This window comes from Gymnodraco acuticeps, unplaced genomic scaffold, assembly GCF_902827175.1.
Source record: "Gymnodraco acuticeps unplaced genomic scaffold, fGymAcu1.1, whole genome shotgun sequence".
Taxonomy (NCBI): Eukaryota; Metazoa; Chordata; class Actinopteri; order Perciformes; family Bathydraconidae; genus Gymnodraco; species Gymnodraco acuticeps.
Genome location: NW_022992222.1, coordinates 21,720 through 42,333, shown reverse-complemented (window position 1 = coordinate 42,333; position 20,614 = coordinate 21,720). Strand labels below are relative to the sequence as shown.

At 41.4% G+C, this 20,614-nt stretch overlaps 1 protein-coding gene across 1 annotated transcript; it reads right to left on the bottom strand.

Annotated features, from left to right (window-relative positions):
- Window positions 1-5,958: 5,958 nt before the first annotated feature.
- On the bottom strand, window positions 5,959-20,509 carry LOC117539747 (mesothelin-like). The gene is made up of 15 exons (XM_034206025.1): window positions 20,389-20,509; window positions 20,175-20,257; window positions 19,953-20,079; window positions 16,607-16,797; window positions 13,916-14,006; window positions 13,665-13,785; window positions 13,353-13,535; window positions 9,669-9,825; window positions 9,419-9,552; window positions 8,686-8,819; window positions 8,502-8,596; window positions 7,568-7,771; window positions 7,372-7,410; window positions 6,590-6,640; window positions 5,959-6,423 (listed from the first exon to the last, which is right to left on the bottom strand). Exons 1-7 carry the CDS (start codon window positions 20,470-20,472, stop codon window positions 13,387-13,389), a joined length of 846 nt encoding a protein of 281 aa, XP_034061916.1. The 5' UTR covers window positions 20,473-20,509; the 3' UTR covers window positions 5,959-6,423; window positions 6,590-6,640; window positions 7,372-7,410; window positions 7,568-7,771; window positions 8,502-8,596; window positions 8,686-8,819; window positions 9,419-9,552; window positions 9,669-9,825; window positions 13,353-13,386.
- Window positions 20,510-20,614: the final 105 nt, after the last annotated feature.

Below are 20,614 nucleotides of genomic sequence, written 5' to 3'. Positions count from 1 at the left end.
AAGCACTGCGTTAGAGGCTCTGGAGGAGGCGGCGGAGCTAGTGCTAATGCTAATGCACTAGAACTTGGAGCAGGAGGGTCAACCAAAGAAAGCTCCCCATCAGACACAATTTCCAACACAGGCACAGTATTCTCTGTATTTGAAGTTTCTTCCGGCGACAACCGCTGTCTTTTTGCACTTTTATTAATCCACTCTAACATTTTAGAAATGCTAATTTGTGACGTTACTTGCTTTCCTTCTTACGGGGGCGTGCCTGCTCTGTTCTATCACTCTACATAGCCACCCACTGGGTGGGAGTTGCACTGCATAAACACAACACACGTGCATCTAGGTATGTAAATTGTAAAGGCATTAAAACATGGTTTTACTAACAGTTTTCAGTATGTTGTTACTTCGGCATTATTATTATTACTATTATTATTATTTTGAAACGTGTATTACTATTAAATCACGGTCAAATAGGTTAATTTTGACATAGTCGTTTCCACCACAGTATTTACATGGAGAAGATAAGCCCCGCCCCCTCTCCAGCACGTTCTGTTTGAATGACAGGAGTAAACAGCTGACAGCCGCTGTGAAACTCCAGCGGTTAGAGTGATGAGAATGTCCGTTCGGCACCTCATGACGCATCTACTGAGTACGGGCGGCTGTATATATATATATGGATGTATAATAAGAACGGCGGGAGAGTGTTGAGTACTGGCACGGTGCATGAGTACCGGAGTACCGCCAGCATGCCGGTACTGAGCAAGAAGTGCCGGTACTCCATGGTCAGAACCAGAAGTGCCGGTACTGCGTACCGGTGAGTACCGGCCCAATTCCAGCACTGGATATGCTATTAAGACGCCACCACCAGTTATATGCATATTTACCATAGGTAAACTGAAGAGATCTTGGATTGGCAGCACGAGCCGATGTCCGGGCGAAGAGGGAGATGTGGACAAGTAATGCACGAGAGCTGTTAGCTTGAGTACAGTGATGCATGAATATCATAACCTGGCTTAACACGAGCCAAGTGAGCATGAACCCGAGAATATGAATGAAGTGCAGGATGCATGCAGAAAAAAACGTACACTTAGTTAAATACTGAGACATGACCCATGATATAGTATAGCTTAATTAGCAGTTAAGTGCGCTGGGATGAGTCATAGATGCTGATGAGCTGATTGAGTGATTAAGACCGTCTTCTATCATCTGAAATGAGGATGATGGAGGGACGCTCGCGTTAGATCCAGCGAGTGTGATGATAAATGTGTAAGCGATAGGAAATCTGAGCGTGCCGCTATGGCGGATGATCTCATGCAGATATTCCCCCCAAAACGGAGGATGTGCAGTGCACGTCCTTAAGAGTCGGGAAAAACGCGGTCGTCGTGAGGATGTCCCCACAGAAACGGGAGATGATGGCGTGCCGAAGATTATCCGCATGCGAAGTACGGTTGCCCCGGTGAGGAAGAGCAACTGTCGTTGAAGACGTTATGTGGATGCACGCAGTTTGATTAGAGGAACGTTAATACCATGAGCTTGATGTGATGCCTAGGCACTCCAGGTGTGTGACTGGGCCTATAGTTCCTCATGATTAGGAACGCTGTGCTCCTGGAGGATTCTCCTCTTCTCTCTTCTTCTTCTCTTTCCCAGTTGAGCGGAGTTATAGGTTAGTAGTGTTGTATTTGAACACTAGATGGCGTAAAGGCAACGCACGAGGGGATCTCCCTGAGCAGTGGGTTATTATTTACCCGAACAGCCGGTGCACGCGTAGTTTCTCCTTACTTGACTCCCGCTTGAGGCTGAAAGAGTTCTGCCGAACGGATGATGGGAACTTTAAAGCGCGTTGTTAATAGCTACTTTGAAGAGCCAGCCCTTGGCCTGCGCACTATTAGATTACATTATTTCCGTGCGTAGACAGGGGGAAACATTGACCGTTGTCATCGAGATTTGCCCTGAGCAATACCAGTCATGCTAGTAGCCTACGCTAAAGCGAATAGAGTTGTGACGAGCAGTTAGCGCAGAACGATTGAATAGAACGCGACCCGCACCTTGAAACGCTTATTACGAGTCCGGCAGCACTAACCAGTATTGAGATTCTGTTATTGTGTAGGAAACGGTTTAATGCCGCAATGATATTGACAGTAGTCAAGATGATTGATTAGCTCGGTTGCAAGCAACGTCACCTGTAGGATGCCAGATAACTTTAATGACGGTGTTGTGATGCCGACGGCGTAAACTCATACTGAACCACATTGCTAAGAGATGGGAAATAATTATCGGCTGTTTATATGACAGTCGGACAGTGAGTGCTTAACGGCAACCGCTGGCGTGTGAGTTAACGAGGAATAAGCTCCGGTGCACACGCCTGCAGCGGCGTTAATGCCGCTGAACCACATGATGACCGATACATCACGGCATTCTAGAAAAGTATAGTTTGAAGAAATAGTTCTGATTGAATCTGCTTCGTATAATTAAAAACTACCCGACACAATCCTCTATTGATGTTTGTTTGACAGCGGTATTGGGAGAAAAACGACGACGTAAACAGTTACGTCATGATGATTTATTGACTTATTCAGTCAATAAATCATTCAATTAATTGAGTCAATTCCTATTTATTTAGTATGGTCGTGTCATAAATGGGATAATGTGCAGCGACTTGGTCATTGAGGAAAATAAGCCCTACGAAACACCGTCCATTTCAGGTAATAGGCTACTGTGTTGAAGCTTGAAACTGCGTTACTTACTGAGCATTGTAACGGGTAGTAATGACCCGAACTGCATTAGTAATGCGTTACATTACTTCGTACGCAAGTAATACGTTACTGAAGCTCCATACTGTAACCACGTTACGCCCAACACTGCCTGGAACTCACCTTAACCCTGAACTAAAGGTAGCACAATGCATATTGTTGAACTTTTCCTGTCGGCTCCCGACCGTAGTCGAGGAAACAGGGGGGAATGACCAGTGGTGTAGTGGGTGTTGGACGCGGGGGTACGCCGTACCCCCACTTATTTGGAGCATGATCTTTTTTTTAATAGTCTAATAAATATAAAATCATTGCCAGTCTTATCAGTTGCAAGTGTGTATTTGTTGTAATAATGACAAAAACATAATACATTTCACAGTAATGGCCTATAATAAAAAATAAAAACGATTTCCTTCAAAAATGATGATTCGTCATCACGCTCGTGACCCTGCGGCGAGCTGGGACACACCCACGGCCAGCTCACCGCCCCGCCGATTTTGCGGCAGTTCTTTCCCTCAAGAACGCTAACGAAAAAGCTCTATAATGGAAGGAAAACGTTTTTAATTGATTTATTTTCTAAAAAGAATATAATTCACAAGAAGAAAGAGGCTAGCAGCACGAAGCTACAAGTGAAGCTGCTACTAGTACTACATCATCAGAAGAGCCGCCTAAAGACGTGGATAATGCTAGCTAACGTGCACGTTAGCAACGTTCCCCTGGCTAGCTCAAGTTCATCTTTCCCAGAGGTATGGACGGAGGAGATGTGGCGGAGGAAACAAGGAGGCTACCCGTGGATAGACTGCAAAGCTGGGAAACTGGGCTGCTGTTTCATCCATTTCGGATTTATCATCTTCAAAAAGCAAGGTGTGTGTGTGTGTGTGTGTGTGACTGTGTGTGTGTGTGTGTGTGCCGTCTGCTTTTTGAAGTACAGTAACTAAAGTAGGACTAAGCATACCGGTAAGTTTCTGTGGACCTTGTCTGCCCGTTTTGTGAGTGCACTGCGCGCGTGCGCAATTGTGTGGCATTGTTTGGGATGACCTAATTAAAATAGCGTCCCCCAGTAAAAAAATCCCCACTACACCACTGGGAATGACTCTCTGTCGTCTCCCAGGGCAGAAGAAGCAACGCGCTTCGGGTTCAATAACCCCATTATCGGAATGACTGGAGAGAGGCGAGCTCTACTTGGGAGGTCGTTGCATTTATTTAGCTCTTCTGTTTCGCGAGATGGATAGAAACATATATATCCCGCTCACTCACTCGCTCTACTATACCCTCGCACACATGCACGCGCCACACCCATCTCTCAAAGGGGTAGCGATCTCACTCTGCATGACCCTAATGTCATAACGATATAACGAACATCTCGTGAATTTGTTGCAACTGCCTATTGCCAGCGCTACCCTGACGCTTGTTTTAGAGGTGAGGCGCAGGAAAGAGAGGCGAGAGCCTGGCTGTGCAATGGACCTGCTAGCCGCCATGTCCAGTAGTAACTACTGAGCCGGGAGGAGAAGTAGCTTCAATGGGATGTAGCTTAAGCCCTGCCTGCCTGCAGGAGGGGTTGTGGTTGAAGCCAGAGGTGGGTATGCTTCGCATGCGATGAGGGCCCGTTCCGCGTGAAGCCGGAAGCGCCGCATTTGAGCGGCCCTGATGCCAGTGATGCCCTCTCGAGAGACTGAAGGCGTCTGCGTCAATTGTTTGTGTGAAATAGGCCATTTCCATTACGCCGGAGGAATTTCCGTGGAGCCGATTTCCTTGTCTTTTCCCTCCCGCGTCCGGGTTTGCGGGGCGGCCGGCTGGAACCGCGAGCCGACTGGGGAACGCGGGCCTGTAGCTTAATCCCAGAGTTGGGTGTAACGCGTTACTTTGTACAGCGTTACTGTAATAATATTACTTTTGCCGGTAACAGTAGTGTAGTGCGTTACTTTTATAATTTATTAATTACACTACAGTTTACTAACATTGCCCCGCCACGCGTTACTTCGTTACTTTTATAAATAATCACACTCACTGACAGACAAGAGGGGTTTCCGCCGCAGGTTTACAGTCTATGGTTTATATACATGTAGGCCTATGTAATCTGCGCGATTTGCGAGACCACATCTCCACGTGCAGTGCTGCATAAACATGGCTGAGTCTTTTCATCTGTAAACTTCCTCAACGGGGCCGCTCGCTTTCTTTTGTTGATCGCCCTCTCACGGGTGAACAGTTCAATGTCCCGCTTCATTGTAGGAATTCTGCAATGTCTCTACCACTTTAGTTTGACCATCTCTGTTACTAAGTTATGGAATACTAAATACATAAGTAATTAGATACCTTACCGTTACTGCGCTCATAAAGAATGATAAGAATAATGCGTCTTGAACTGGTTTAATTAATTAGTGTCTTGACGTTTCCCAGACTGTTAGTTTGTTGTGGTAGGCTGGTAGCCTATTTTAGAGCATATAAAAAGAAAGACTTGTGTTATGTCTTCCTTAATGCAATAGTAATTGGGGGTGCAAGTGGAGTCTCGCAGAGGCAAAACTGTGGCGCGCCGCAGTCTGCGTGATCTGCCTGTAGGGAGGGGCGGGCCGGCCCTGCGAGTAAAGTAACGAGTAAAGTAACGAGTACAGTAACGAGTTACTTTATGTAGAGAGTAACGATGTAGTGTAATATATTACTATGTTTTTTAAGTAATATGTAATATATTACTTTTTTTTAGTAACGACCCCATCTCTACTTAATCCGCAAGACTGCGGAGCTGATGAATATATGCCTGGAGCTGGGACGAAGCCCTGCTGCTGCTTGCCTTAACCATGAAAACAGTGACGCATATACTTGTGCGTTGACACCTGAAATGACAACTGACAGAGAGGGAAGAGCAGATTTAAAGGGGTTAGCAGGTGCGATGATTGGCTAGCTGGGGAGTAACGCCCCTGATTACTTAATGGAAGAGGAGATTGAAGTGACGTGTAACACCAGGGGGTATTGGTCTTCCTCATTGAACTTGCGCTAAGCTTCATTACTATTTTATTACTAATACAAAAAACAATGTATGTAACTGTAAGAGAATACATTTACTTTATTTTGTATCCTGATTACGTTATCTGGTTACATGTTATCCGTTACTCCCCAAGCCTGGCTAGGGCCATGCGTTTGGATAGTGATGGTGTTATGTGTAAAACTGATACATATCCAAGAGACACAAACACAATCATCAGGTATTTGTTAGTTAGCATTTATTAATTTGAGGAGTAGTTACAATAATAGACAATAAAGTGCAATTTATGATATGTATTTTTCATTCACTTAAGCTTTAATAATGATACAAAATAAAGGCAATTATTAGCAGTGCTAACCTTTAAAAAATTCCAGCAAGTTGAGTATATAGTGACCCATCACCTTAGAACATATTATATGAATGTTATATTCCTGCAATTTTAAACATTAAGAGTGAGCAGTAGAATTACCAATTTATTTTCCAGGGTGATAAATAACTAACATAATTATAAACAAATCTCACTCTAAAGAAGTGAGCATTACTGAAAAATGTATTAAATAGTTACTGATTATTGAAGAGTATGATAAGTAAGTTTCACATCTATTTATGATGGTTATTGTAGTAGTTGCAGCAGCACAGCTGTCAGCAGAGCAGCCAGGAACATGGATGTTGGGTGTTTTGCAAGCTGTGCTCCCCCACTTGTGGCGTTGACTAGAAATCAAAGCCACAAACATACATTATAGGAGTAATGACATCAGTCACAGAGGCGTAATTGTATTCTCAACACTATTGGTCATTGATCAGATTGTTAAAAAGCAATGATTAAGCTCTTAAAAAACGGCATGATGTAAATAAGAAACCAGTCATAGATGCTAACCTTGTGCGGTTGTTGTTGTCACTCTCGGGGTTGTGGTTGTAATTGGTTTAGCTGTGGAGGAGATTTGAGCTAGTTAGACAATGCATTGTCAAATCAGTCACCCAGTGGTGTTACTTCCTTTGCTAGAAATCCATTTAGTTGCATAATACAAAACAGATGTGAATTAAAAATGGGGCCATTAAAGAGGACTTATTACGCTCATTTTCAGGTTCATATCAGTATGTAGTGTCTCTACTGGGACATGTCTCCATGCTTTAATGTTCAAAAACCTCTTTATTTCTCTCATACTGCCTGTGCTGCAGCACCTCTTTTCACGCTCTGTCTGAAACCAGAGCCCAGTCTGCTCTGATTGGTTAGCTGGCCAGCAGTTTGTGAGTTTCTCCAGAATATGTATGAATTGTGAGTTCAAACTGTTGCTTAAGTAACATTACAGTAGGAAATATTATCTGAGAAATGTATTAAAGCATCACAAATAATAGTACTCATTATGCACAATGGCTCTCTTAAAAGTGTTTTAGAATATTATCTTATCCTGTTTTTATCACTCACAAATACATAGGATATATTAATCTTCAAGATTGTCAATGACAAGCTCAAATGAATGTAGCGCAGTAAAAAGAACAATGTTTCCTCTGAGATGTTGTGTGAGAAGAAGTATAAAGTAGCAAGACATGGAAATACTCAACAACCAGTACTCCATAATTATACTCAAGCTTAGTTCTTGAGTACATCTACTCAGTTACTTTTCACCACTGCTCAAAACACACAGAAGCTATGCTCACCTGGTGTGGTTTTCACCGTCTTGGCCGTTGTTGCTTTTCCTGTGGATGAGATTTGATCTAGTTAGACAGTGTGTAAATCATTCAAAGTCACCCACTAGTATAACTTTGTCATGCTATAAATCAATTTTATGATAATGCAAGTATTACTGGAAATACTTGCTTAAGTGTTGTCATAACAAACACAAAGTGTGTTTACCTTTTGTTGTTTTTTACGGAAGCTGGGTTTGGTGGTGCCGTGGTCGAGGTGGCTCTGCTGGTGGTTAGGCCCACACCCAGGGTGTCCAGCTCTGTCTGGGTCAACAAGTTTCTCCAGGTCTCAACCGCGGTATCATTCTCAAACACCTTCAGATCTGGTAGATTGGCTCCCACTAGGGCTTTCACGTCCGCCCGCAGTCAATTTCTGCTCATTTCACACAAAACAATAATTGGACAGAAGTATTAACACACAGGCAACGATTGAAATACCATAGAAGTAAGTTGCTTAATACTTTTTACAAGTGAAAGTTTTGGTAAATACATTTTTTTTAAGTCTATGATGGATTTAGACATTTTAGTTTTTAAATTACAGCTGCAAAAATCAAACATTTCACAACTTTTTTGTGCTCTGTGGGGACATACAGTATGCTTTGTTAAAACAGAAAGGAGGGGAGATTGCAGATCACACCTTGCAGCCTGGTGTAATTTTAATGACATTTAATTGCACGTTAATTGCACGTTACCTCTTACCTAAGATTATTTTTTCCAAAAAATGTCTAAAAAATTGATTAAGCTATGAATTACAAGCGTCATTTTCTATCTCCCATTAAAGGTACTTCTCAGTAAAACCGTGTATGTCCTGCATTTGGGTCCATCCTTTTTAACTAAGAACTGGGTGTCTGTCGCGACTCCAATTAAAGCTTATCCCCATTGTTGCCGCAAAGAAAACGAAAACAGATATCTTAAAGATTGTACATTCAAGCTAAGCTAACTAAGCTAACCCTGCTGGCTGGAATCATTTTGGGTTCTTTGAACCATTAACCCTCCTAAATGTATTACATTGTTAGCTTCAGTTAAGTAGTGTTATATTCAATATTTCCTAATATTTAATTGATGTCCTAAACCCGCTCTCTTGTAAACTCTAATACCCTTACAGCGATCACGTTGGGGTCCAGACTCTGGAAAGTGTTCAAGTCCATGTGGATGTTCTGTTTTGACAAATCTACTACATCTGTCAGAGGTGCCCCGCCTATCAAGGTAGAAAAGAAATACAGGAAATTAGAAGGAGTTTTACTGGACAAAGAAACAGCCAGAAATACATATAACATGTACTCTTACCTAGATAGGACCTAATTAAGTTGTAGTAAGTAGTGGGATTGGAACTCTGTGAGACGAAGGAGATTTTACTGATCTCATACAGGACTTTCTTTTGCTTCCTTGAACATGACGCCGAATTCAAAGGTTTGGAATTTCTGGGGGAAAAAATAACAAAATGTTAAGTCTGCATCATCACCAAGTGACAACCTCTCGGTCTGAAAAGTGAAGCCAATGCGAAGTACTCTAAGAAGAAGACCAAGTAAACATTATCCTGATGAGTTTATAGTCTCAGTTGTTGATATTTTCAAGCCTTCTACTATATAGCTTCATTGATAATTTTGCAAATAATTATCAGATTTAGAGTTAATAGGACAATAAAGCAGCATAAGCTTTAGTGCGTACATTGCTATCTGGCAAAGACAGATGTTGTTTGGCTTCACTATAAGAAACTCAAAGGAGATGGCTGTTAATTTCCCAGGTAAAATAATTTGGTTTTAAGAATGTTCTCCCCCCTAAGCTTAAGCAAGCATCTTAATCAACAGGTAATAATAATGTAAGATGTACATTGCTAACCAAGTTAACTAGCTATACAGTATGTAGCTGTTAACTTTGGGGGACCTATTCTGCCTCAGCTCCAGCCTCTCGCCCAAATATGTCAATTTCTGGCAAAAACAAAACCAAAAATAGCTCCGTCCAAAATTCAAAACTCAAGGTGGAATGTCTATGTATCCTTACCCGACATACAACAACCCACCTGATGCTGTCTGGCTTGATTTTCTCCAGCGAGCTGATGTCTAATGAGCACAGGTTGGAGTCAATGCTGTTCAGCTCAGTGGCGCCAAGGGAGTTTCCAGGAGTTACCAGATACTTGGTGATGATTGCTTTGCTCTAAACATTGAAGAAATCACCACACATGAAAAAAAGGATACAGGCAAGAGTATATTTCAACGATTCATGATGTTTTTTATTGGTTGTGTGGATTTGATAATCCCTCTATGTTGTACCTTTGCTGCCTCCCAGGACCCCATCTCCAGTTTTCACGAGTGCCGCCAGGGTGTCAACTTTGGTGATTATCCACTTGGAGATGTCATTCAGTGTTGCCACACGAGACACTGAACCAAGCAACTGAACTTGCTCTTCAGGAACACCCAATGGGTAAGCCTGACAATGTGGAATATGGTAAATGTTATATAAATGAATTGATGTTAAAAAACATATTTTCCTATTACACATGACATGGCGACTGCTGTTCGTATAAAAACAAGTTAACTTATGCCCCTTTCACACCAACGCGGTTCCCGTTCTAGTTCCGTGCTAGAGCTTTTCTGGTTCGCAACCGGTTTTTTCTTTTCAGCCCCCGTTTTGTTCACACCGCCCAGAGTGACTGGTGCTGCCGCTGCTGCGTCATGACGTCACCGCTTACGTCGCTGATTTTCTCCCCAGCGGCGTTACTCCAAGCCCCCAGGAAGTGCGCCGGACTCTGAGGAAAATATTCGTTGTGGCCAAACGGCAGTACTACACTTTTATATGGGTTGCTGGGCCCGGAAACACTTTTTCCCATTTACTTACATTGGGAAAGAGACGTCTGTAAATCGTTGGATAATTTTTTAAAAACTAAATAAACTACCCACTATGAACATTTGTATAGCCCTTATTAAAAACATTCGGTCCTCAAGTTGTAAAATGTGCTAATAACGTTATTCTGAGAGTTATTTTCCTCTGCATTATGAACTCGCATCTGAGAGTGGGAGCTCGGGGGCGGGGCTTAAGGGGCAACTCAACTGCGCATGCTCTATGAGCGCACATACGGGTACTTCTGCTCTGACAGCCAGGCATAACGGGTAATCTGTGACGTTTCGCTCTCTCAAAAGTTGGGCCATTTTGTCCTCATGCGCCAATGAGCAGCTCTCATAGGAAAGAACGAGACCCCGCCCTCCCAAGCTGTATCCAGTTCTTATTATACATCCATGCGTTACTCACTACAACAACAATGGGGGACTGCCTCGTGTCGATGATCATGTTGTTTTTAATCATATACGAAGCCAAATAAAATAAAATAACGACTTCTCCAACCTTATACTCTTCTCCAGAGTGCCGTGGTGCATTGTTCAGGGTTCCTGCAGGTTTCGCCAACTCAAATTTAAGACTTGTTAAGACCTTTTTAAGACCACTTTGAATAGAATTTAAGACCTATTTCACAGCAAGAAGTATGAAAATTGCTATGAAAGAAGAAATACATCCCAATACAAAGTAAATGTATTCATGTTCAACATAAGAACAATGACTGAACATAACAGCATAACAGTACAGAACTGTGTTAGCCAAAAAGTGTGTATGTGTGTGTGTCTCTGTGTGTGTTTGTGTGTGTGTTAGGGCTGTGCAATTAATCGTATTTTAATCGCAATTACAATTTTGGCCTGGCACAATTACAAAACAACATAATCGAAAAAAACTATTATTTAGCTTTGCTAGGTTGTGACAGTTAAAATACGATCAAACAACATATTTGATCTAATTAATTTTAGTCTAATTTATTTGTATTTATCATATTTATATATATGTTTAGTAGCTTGTGGAAGTGCGCTCCAAAATATTTGTTGATCTTGTTTATTGGTATTTATTATTTGATATTATTTATTTAAATGCATCATTTATTTAATTTATGTTTGTATTGGTTTTTCAGTTGAATTATACATTCGGGTAATCAACAGTTTAAAAATATACTGTTCAAATTATTATTTGTTTTAAAGTTCAATAAATGGATGTTTTCAAAGTCAATGAATAATCGTATTTAATAATCGTGATATCAATTATTGACCAAAAATAATCGTGATTATGATTTTTGCCATAATCGAGCAGCGTGTGTGTGTGTGTGAGAGAGTAACAAGAGCTATATTCAGAGCTCTGCTGCCTTGGCTATAATCTTTCATCGTTGCTGTTGTATGATTGGTGTTTAACTACGGTATTTAGCGTCTACAGCACCTCCGCTTTATGGTTCACGTAGACCCAAACGTCGCCCGGAGGTCCCCCGGTGTTGTTGCGGGAGCTGCTGCACTAGCTACACGCTACATTAGCAAAACAAACGCTAATTTCTTTTGCAAAAGGTGCAGCGGGCTTCAAACACGTTCTGCTCCACTGGTTTCAACATTCGATGTTTTCCAACCAATACGGTTGAACTTACACTTCCCCATATTTATTTGTAAGTAGATTCGAAGATACATGAGTTTCTGACTGCCGCTAGCCGAAGCTTGGTTGCTAGGTTACTAGGTGGGTGTTCTCTGATAATGGGCCCAAAAACACATTTTAGACGCGATCGCAACACATAAGTACCTTTCAAATCTGATCATTTTTAAGACCTTCTAAAATCATATTTAAGACCTTTCTTATTGTTTTGATCATATTTAAGAACCTTTTTTAACGCCTTAAATTCAGATTATCAATGTAAGACTTTTTAAGACCCCGCGGAAACCCTGATTGTTTATTAATGTGTTTCAGCGGCATTTAACGACAGTGCTGCTCTTCCACCGGAGTTTATTCTCCCGTTAGCTCCGGGTTAGCTCACACAGCAGCGGCCGCTGTAAAGTATTCACTGTCTGACTGTCACACAAGCAGCTGATCCCCAATTCCCCATATAAGTGAATGTGTTTCAGTATGAATTGACACTGTTTGGCATCACAACACTGTTATGAAGTTTCTCTGGTATAAAATGGATCATGTTAGCATAGCAACATAAGCTACACTGACTATCTGACTACTTGTTGTTGCTATCCTATTGTGGCATAAGCCGTTTTCTACAGGCACATTTTACCGGCGTATTTTTCATTATGATTCTACTTGTGATAGTCGGACATGACAACCTGTGCAGCCCATGTATTGATTCCATCCGATAGCTGCTATAATACAAAACAAAACGTCTGCCTGCTCCCCACAATGATCAATAACAGCGAACGGATGGTCAAAGTGTTGCCTGACTTTATAAAGTGTGTTTTTTTTTTTACAAGTGTGTGGTTGCGTTCTAGTCACTTTGCTCAGCGCTACTGCTTGTTACAACTTTTATTTGCCGTATTCGCCTTTAACTGTTAGCTCAGGTTAATCTCGCCCCCCTCCGACGTAAGCGTGACGTGGTATGCGGTTCTTGCTTCTAGACCGACATTTTTTGGTGCTTGAAACTAACCGGATTCCGGAGCTTAGAGGCGGCTCCGCTGCGGTGTGAACAGGAAAAAACTGTGCTTTTCAGGCTCTAGCTCGGAACCGGACCTGGAACCGCGTTGGTGTGAAAGCTCCATTAGAGACCAAATTCAATAATCATTGTCAGTCAGTCTGTCATAGTGTAATTGAGTTCGGGAATGTTAGCTGTCTATCGATCATGCTCACTAGTGAAAATCAGCAATGTAGCCTATCTTATGAGTTGGATATAGAACATTATCTATCTTTCTGTCTGTCCATCCATCCATTAATCCATTAATCCATCAATCCATCTATTTTCTTTCTAACAAACTTAAAATAACCATGTGATTTTACAAATATATCTTCGAAGACATGAAACACACTTTTTTTGTCCAATTATTTCTTATTTCTTAACTCCATTACTAGCGTGTAATGGTATATACTATATGCATATCTCAAGAAATAGTGTACGTCTTACATTAAGTAATCTCGCAATTTCACATTGTATATGCAAAATGTACCTCGTTGAGTTTCCTCAGAATGACTTTCTGAAAGTCATCGTCGTCCCACTTTCTGGCAGATAGAGTCCAGGCTGTCCTTTAGAACGGGGATGTCCAGGCAGTGGTTGAATTGCATCAGGTCGTAGCCATATGGGAAGGCATTGTCACTGACTGTCACCTGGGTGATGTTGCCCACAATGCAGCCTTGAAATAATTGACCAGTGAGAGGGGAAAAGATAGTACAGTGAGATACACCAGTGTCTCTTTATGTAATAAATACACACAACAAATACAGATGCTAACACTGTGGCTATCAACCTCCTCCTTCTTTACCTGCTCCTCGTTTTGTCTTGCGGGCACTGATGTGTTTGAACAGCTTCTTGAGTTTACTCTTCCTCACTTTCTTCTTCCTCTGTTTTGGCATAAAGGTCTTAAGGAACCTTTTCTTTGTTTTCTTCAAAAGAAAAAGAAAAAATCAAGAATTGTTCTATTTAATCACGTGTCTCTTACAAAGTACTTTAAATTATGAAATGAGATGAATATTATTGGACTTAACAAGAAACAGGAAAAAGCGAAACACTTACAGATTTGAATTTGCCCCAGAAGTTTCCTGTCAAATAAAGAGGTAGCTCTCCGAGGTCTACCAGGGTTTTCGCATTCCAGGTGGTGACATCCCTGAAAACAGAAATGTTTTAAATTCTGTCTTGATACCTACTTGGTGGTGTAGGATGTCAATTTGCTGAATTAGCATTAAAGATCTATAAACATAAAAGTGCCTCCAAAAAAAGGTTGCTATGAGTTGTGGATAAAACAATGTTATACTAAGCATGTTATAAGCCAACAAATTTGATAAAAGGAACAAAACACAGACAGTTTTTGTCCGTCTCGCTAAATGTTCTGATTCAACTACCCTGTGTGTAGCACTTCCCACTGAAATACAAAACAATCTTTAAAATAACAAGAAATGTAATGAGGACGTCAAATCATTGTTAGTAAGTGTAGTCAATTATTGCAACTGCACAGAGGTGGGCTGAAGATCTTCAGGTTACTGAAGTTAAAAGCAGTACCAGCGGTGCAAAGAGGAAGTGCAGAATGAATTTAAGTTGGGCTTTTATTGTGAAAGGTAAAAATTGAAGAAGTGAAGCTTTAATGCGCACTGTGGTTGACAATGGGGAAAATAATAAACAGATATTGTAGTCTTGGTTCATGCTGGTAAGGGCTACGCAGTGTCTTTGTTTTATTTTACAACCTGCATAAGAATAGGCAAAACTTGGCTCCAATATGTGTGTTCGTTCGTAGCTGGTGCACAGTGGCGGCGCCAGAGATTTCCTTTTGGGGGTGCTGTGGGGTAGCTTGATGTTTCATAGAGGGTGCTCAAAAATGTAGGGCTTCCCATTAATTTACCGGTCACTTCAGTTGAATTTTCGAATGCAACACTCCCCACACGCACATACACAGTGTACCCGCGACTGTTACAATGAAGGCTCGATAATTAGCTCACGGCATATAGGCAGGGACGTCCCTGGCCAACTTGAGGCCCACGCAAAGTTATATGATGAGGCCCTCTGTTTCACGAGCGCCTCCGCCGGTGGGGGGGGGGGGGGGGGGGGGGGGGTGTTAGTGGAGCCTCGCAGCGGCGAAACTGTGCCACGCCACACTAATTGCGCCGTATAAGCGGCTCAGTTGAGGCTCCGTTGAGGCTCACTCAGCAAGGTGAGGCTCCCTCAGCAAGGTGAGGCCCCCTCCGCAAGGTGAGGACCCACGCAGTCTGCGTGATCGACCTGTAGGGAGAGACGGCCCTGCATGCTCCCCCGGGGAGATTTAAAAAATGCATCAATCTGGTGCACCTTGAGAGCAAAATGAAGAGATCTATAGATACATCTCTGAACACCCATATGAAACGGAACAGTAAACCTAAACCGATTTTCTATTTCTTTATGGATATTTTACAAATCACTCCCCTTTTAAACTGTATTCTTGTTTGACTGTGTCATATAGTATTTCATACCTGTTTTTCATTTATTCTCTTATTTTTGTATACTGATCAAGTGATCATATAAACGTGTGCCTCGGAAATAATTGTTTACATTAATCGTGACCAAACCGTTTGAGACCCACTATAACTTAACTTAAGTTAACTATCTAAACACTGAGAGAGTTATTTACTTCACCTGAGCTGACGTTATCTCAACCTCTCAGTCTGACAGGAGAGAGTTCTCCCTCCACCTTGTTGTTGAAAAAGGTCCTTATATCCGTTAGCGTAGCTAGCTAGCACCAGATGCTCTCTCTCTCTCTCTCTCTCTCTCTCTCTTCTCTCTCTCTCTCTCTCTCTCTCCTCTCTCTCTCTCTCTCTCTCTCTCTCTCTCTCTCTCTCTCTCTCTCTCTTCTCTCTCTCTCTCTCTCTCTCTCTCTCGTGCCACACACCCACACACAGAGCCGAGCTTGAATGAAACACGGAGGACCCAGAAGTACGTGTACTGTTGCATATTATTTTCGAATCAATCATTTTTTAAATTATGAATTTCACACATAAAAATGTAAAAATACATACATTTCTTGGGGGTGCTATATGGCTATCCTAGGGGGAGCTGCCGCACCCCCTAGCGCCACCCTGGCACCACCTATGCTTGTGCACAATGCATCCTGGTACATGAGGGCAAAGCTAGCACTGCTCCATGACCTAAAGGAACTCTGCTTCCTGTGTCCATATATCAGGCATTAAGGGACTCATAGCTTCATTGTACTATGCTATGATTCTATGAACAATTTACATTTACGATCAACACTGAGAAGACGTGCACATTAAAGATGTGGAGTTTTGCCTAAAGAAATGAATCACAAATATATAGTTTCAGTTTTAAAACTAAAACACAGGGATAACTGAAAACACCTGGGAACAATAGTTTGTCAACAAAGTTATTCAAATTTTAGATTTATTTTTGTTTATGAACACATTTCTGCATTTGGTATACCACTATGCTCTGTGTTTAAGGTAGTGATGGATCATGTCATCCAGTGAATAGTGTGGGGCACTTATGTGCTTTTATTAGTTTTAGGAGCTTGATGGAATAAAATATGATTGTATAGCTGGTTTTGGAAACACAGAAATGTTTTGGTTGTAGGATCGATTCATTTCTGGTTTTGGGCTTTTCATGGGATTTGTTGACATTGATAAGTGTAAATATTTTTAACAGCCTTATCATTTAAATTGCAATCCAATTGGCTGGACATTGTTTTTTTATAAAAAGTGTTTGTTTGCAAAAATATTATCGTACCCGTATTTTGTCTTCCCAGACTGCAGCAGTTTCTCCATGGCAGCCACCTGGCTGGCAGAGAGGTCCTTGCAGACTTTGAGCTTTTCCAAAATGAGAGAATCGCTGTTTTCGATGTAAGAACTGTCCAGAGTGCACACCATGTTCCCTAACACCTCCACGTCGCCTCCGTTTAGTTTCACACCACTTATACCCTAGACAGTTAAAAACAAAGCATTTAATTAAAATTGTGCCACAATGCATTGACAGGCAAATGTGTTAAACATATAGGCCTACACTAATATGGGAAATGGATTACTTTACAGAAACCAAATAACAATACATTCAAAATGTCTGCCTTTGTCTTCAACATAACAATACTTATTTAATCGTAACGTTACTTTAAGTATGCTTTCATTGACAGTGTAAACATCTATAGAGTGGTTCAGTAATGAGTCTTTTTACCAATTCCTGTTCCCATTTTGTCCTGCGTCAGTTAATACCCCACCGGTGAATGTCCAAAGCTTCTATGTTCCATAAAAAGTGAATACATTAAGTACTTTGCGTGCGGACCAGAGGTCGCGTTAACTGAATATTTTCTGTCTATGACGGATTTTTTTTAACAAAGACGGAAAAATCTGAAAGGAGTCAACAAACTCGGAACAGAGCCAAAGTTTCACCGCAGCGAGGCTCCGGTGTTATGCCGTTTTAAGCATGCCCGCCAAAAAGGAAATTATATTGTTTCCAAACCAAACTTTGCCGTACAAATCATTGAAATGTCTGCGAGTTTTTGCTTTACGATGTGCGTGCTCCCGCGAGGTGCAGTGGGAATGCATAACACGGCGCTAACAGAGCGTACGCCCCCCCCCTGTTGACAGTTCACGAGCGTGCTCTCTCCCCCCTCGTCAGAGTTGTGTAAAGGCCGACGGGTGGTGAAGTCCCTCCCCTTCCGGTGGACCTCCATGGGACCTTATTTCGGAAAAATTATGTATTGAAGTCAATGGAGAGAGAAAGATTATCTTTCGATCCCGTTTGAATTGTGCCACGAATTACACATATCATGTTTGTCAATTTAAAAGATAATTTTGCCAGTCAAAAAAAAAAAAGTTGTCGTAAAACTGTGAAGTAACACATTTTTGTGTGTGAAATGGTCAATGAACTACAACTCTGGTCTTGCACAACAACACAGACGTCACCAAGATGGCCGTCACTACTGTCTTGCTAAACAAGGGATTGACTACCCTCACTATCACCACAATGAAACACGTCCAGAAGAATGTCATGCATTGCTGCCTGCCTGCCTGCCTTCCTTTGATTCTCTCTGAACTGCCTGATCTTTTTAATGTTTAATGTCAACTATTTGTGCAGATAGCATGAAGTGCTCCCTCCACTGGCTTCCGGTAACTGCTAGAATCCACTTCAAGACAATGGTACTTGCGTACCATGCTGCGAATGGATCTGGCCCTTCCTACATCCAGGACATGGTTAAACCGTATACACCCCATCACGTGCACTCTGCTCTGCATCAACCAAACGGCTCGTTGCACCCTCACTGCGAGGGGGACCCAAGTTCCCATCAGCAAAAACACGTGGGTTTGCTATCCTGGCTCCAAAATGGTGGAATGAGCTCCCCATTGAAATCAGGACAGCAGAAAGCTTACACACCTTCCGGCGCAGACTGAAAACTCATCTCTTTCGACTCTACTTCGAGCAATAGAACTATTAACAAAGCACTTATATACTAATAAAGGACTGGCTTACCTAAAGCCAGTTGAGTAGCACTTGAAATGTTTTTGCTCTATGAAACCTGATGTACTTATATGATTCTGTTTTCTTCAAGTTTGTATTTTGTTGGTCGAATGCACTTATTGTAAGTCGCTTTGGATAAAAGCGTCAGCTAAATGCAATGTAATGTAGAACAGATCGCCGATGCTAATATAGCGTTAGCGTTAGCATTTCTCCCCCGGGCTTAAATGGTGTATTATAGAATGATCACACCGGTGTGACAATACTCTTCAAAGGGTTCACGAAATATGACTACTACTCTTACTGTTAAACATTTTGGGTTACTTAATGTCACTTCATGTTAAGGCTAATAAAAATGACAAGGCTAAGACTGTAATGCTAACTAACGTGCTTGCTACAAGCTAGGTAGCTAACTTGATTCAGCCACTCCTGGTCCTTTCATCAGACGGGAAGCGAAAGAACGAGCAAGATCTATTGCTGGTATGATAACAACCTGGTACTAAGCACACAGGCATCTTGTTAAAGTTATCTTATCTATCTCTTATATTTAGCGGAGGAAAACAATTGTGACATCAGTTATGACATCACTTACGCAACTCTGGGATTTGTAGTCTTTCTAGTTGCGTATTTCTCATAGTCTTATATTTCCACAGTTTTACGAAAAACTGTGACTTTTTTGACATGGAAATGATTTTTTAAGATTGACAAACATCATATGTGTAATTCGTGGCACAATTAAAACGGGATCGAAAGATACGTTTTCTCTCTCCATTGACTTCAATACATAATTTTTCCGAAATAAGGTCCCATGGACTGGAAGTAGATGGGCGTGACTTTGCCACTCTATACCAGTCCACCGCTTAACGGTAGTGACGTATCAAATCAAGTTTTATTTATATAGCACATTTTTGGTCGAGCCAAAGTGCTGTACATACAATAAAAATACTTTACAATAAAAACACTTTACAACAAATACAACATTACAAATAAAAAATCACACACAGGGAAATGTCATGAGTCGTGCTCCGCTCAGACTAGAAGGCCAGAGAGAAGAAGTGAGTCTTTAGTGTAGATTTAAAGCTGGTCAGCCGACCTTAAATCTCTGGCTGGGGTGTAGAGATTGAGGAGTTCGGCTATATAGGCCGGAGCCAGCCCATTTAGGGCTTTGAAAACAAATAAAAGGAGTTTAAAATCAATTCTGAACCGAATTGGTATAGCCATGCGGCCGTGGTATAGTTTGATTTTAGCCTAACGTTAGCTTTTTATTTCTGTCGATTGTATTTACCCTTCAAAAACAAAACATGTTAAGTATGATTAACGTGTGTTGGCCAAAAAAGCGTATTTTCTGCAATATTCTGCAATCAAATCCCATTGCTTTTAGTCGGGGAAGCCCTTGCAATGCTAATTTCCGGGACGGCCTACAAAAACACATCACCATCGCACCGCTCTGTATAGCCATAGGTAGGCCTACATGTTATAACTTACGGTTTCCATTTGGTTATTTAAGCTTAATTTTATGTTTTTTTTGCAGTAAAAGTTATATTTTACAATGAATACAACAAGTTATAACACATTACATCTTTCTTTATAACCCTTAGCAAACATTCCTTTTAACGGCACTCACCAAGCAGTTCTGGGCTTCGCTGAATAGCCTCGAGTCTTTGTTCAAAACACTGGAGGCCACAGTGAAGTCTGCAGCACCCAATGCGGTAAAGTATGACCTGCAGTTGGCACCCTGGACATCTTTGATGCTGTAATAAACAGATATGTAAAAAATAAGAAAATGTGTTCTATATTAAGCCGATAAGGGGTTCATTAAAATAAAAATGTTTCAAGGAAAACTAACTTTAGGTAGATGAGCATGTCTGATGGATAATCTGCAAAGTCCTGAGAGAGGTGTCCCTTGAGCTGGTTATACATGCACGTCAGCTGTAGAAAATAATGCATAACTTTATTATAACTCAATCAAACAACTAATGTTTTCCTAAATGCAAGACTCTGGTGTTATACATCATATCTATTTCAGTTATCAACTCAGATAAAGGGATATAGTAATTTACCTGTGTTTCCTCCAGCTTCACCTTTGCCCTGCCTTTCCTTGGCCTACAGGAACGGATCAGCCCTCGGACCCTTTTCTTTTTCATTTTCCGCACTGTGTTACATGTGAAGCCTTGCAGAACAGTTGGATTTAGCCTGCAGGGGAAAATTGAAAAAGCACAATAACACAGGTAAATAGACCGTGAAAATTATTCCGTGGGGAGAACATTTTTATTGTGAAAATTGTTC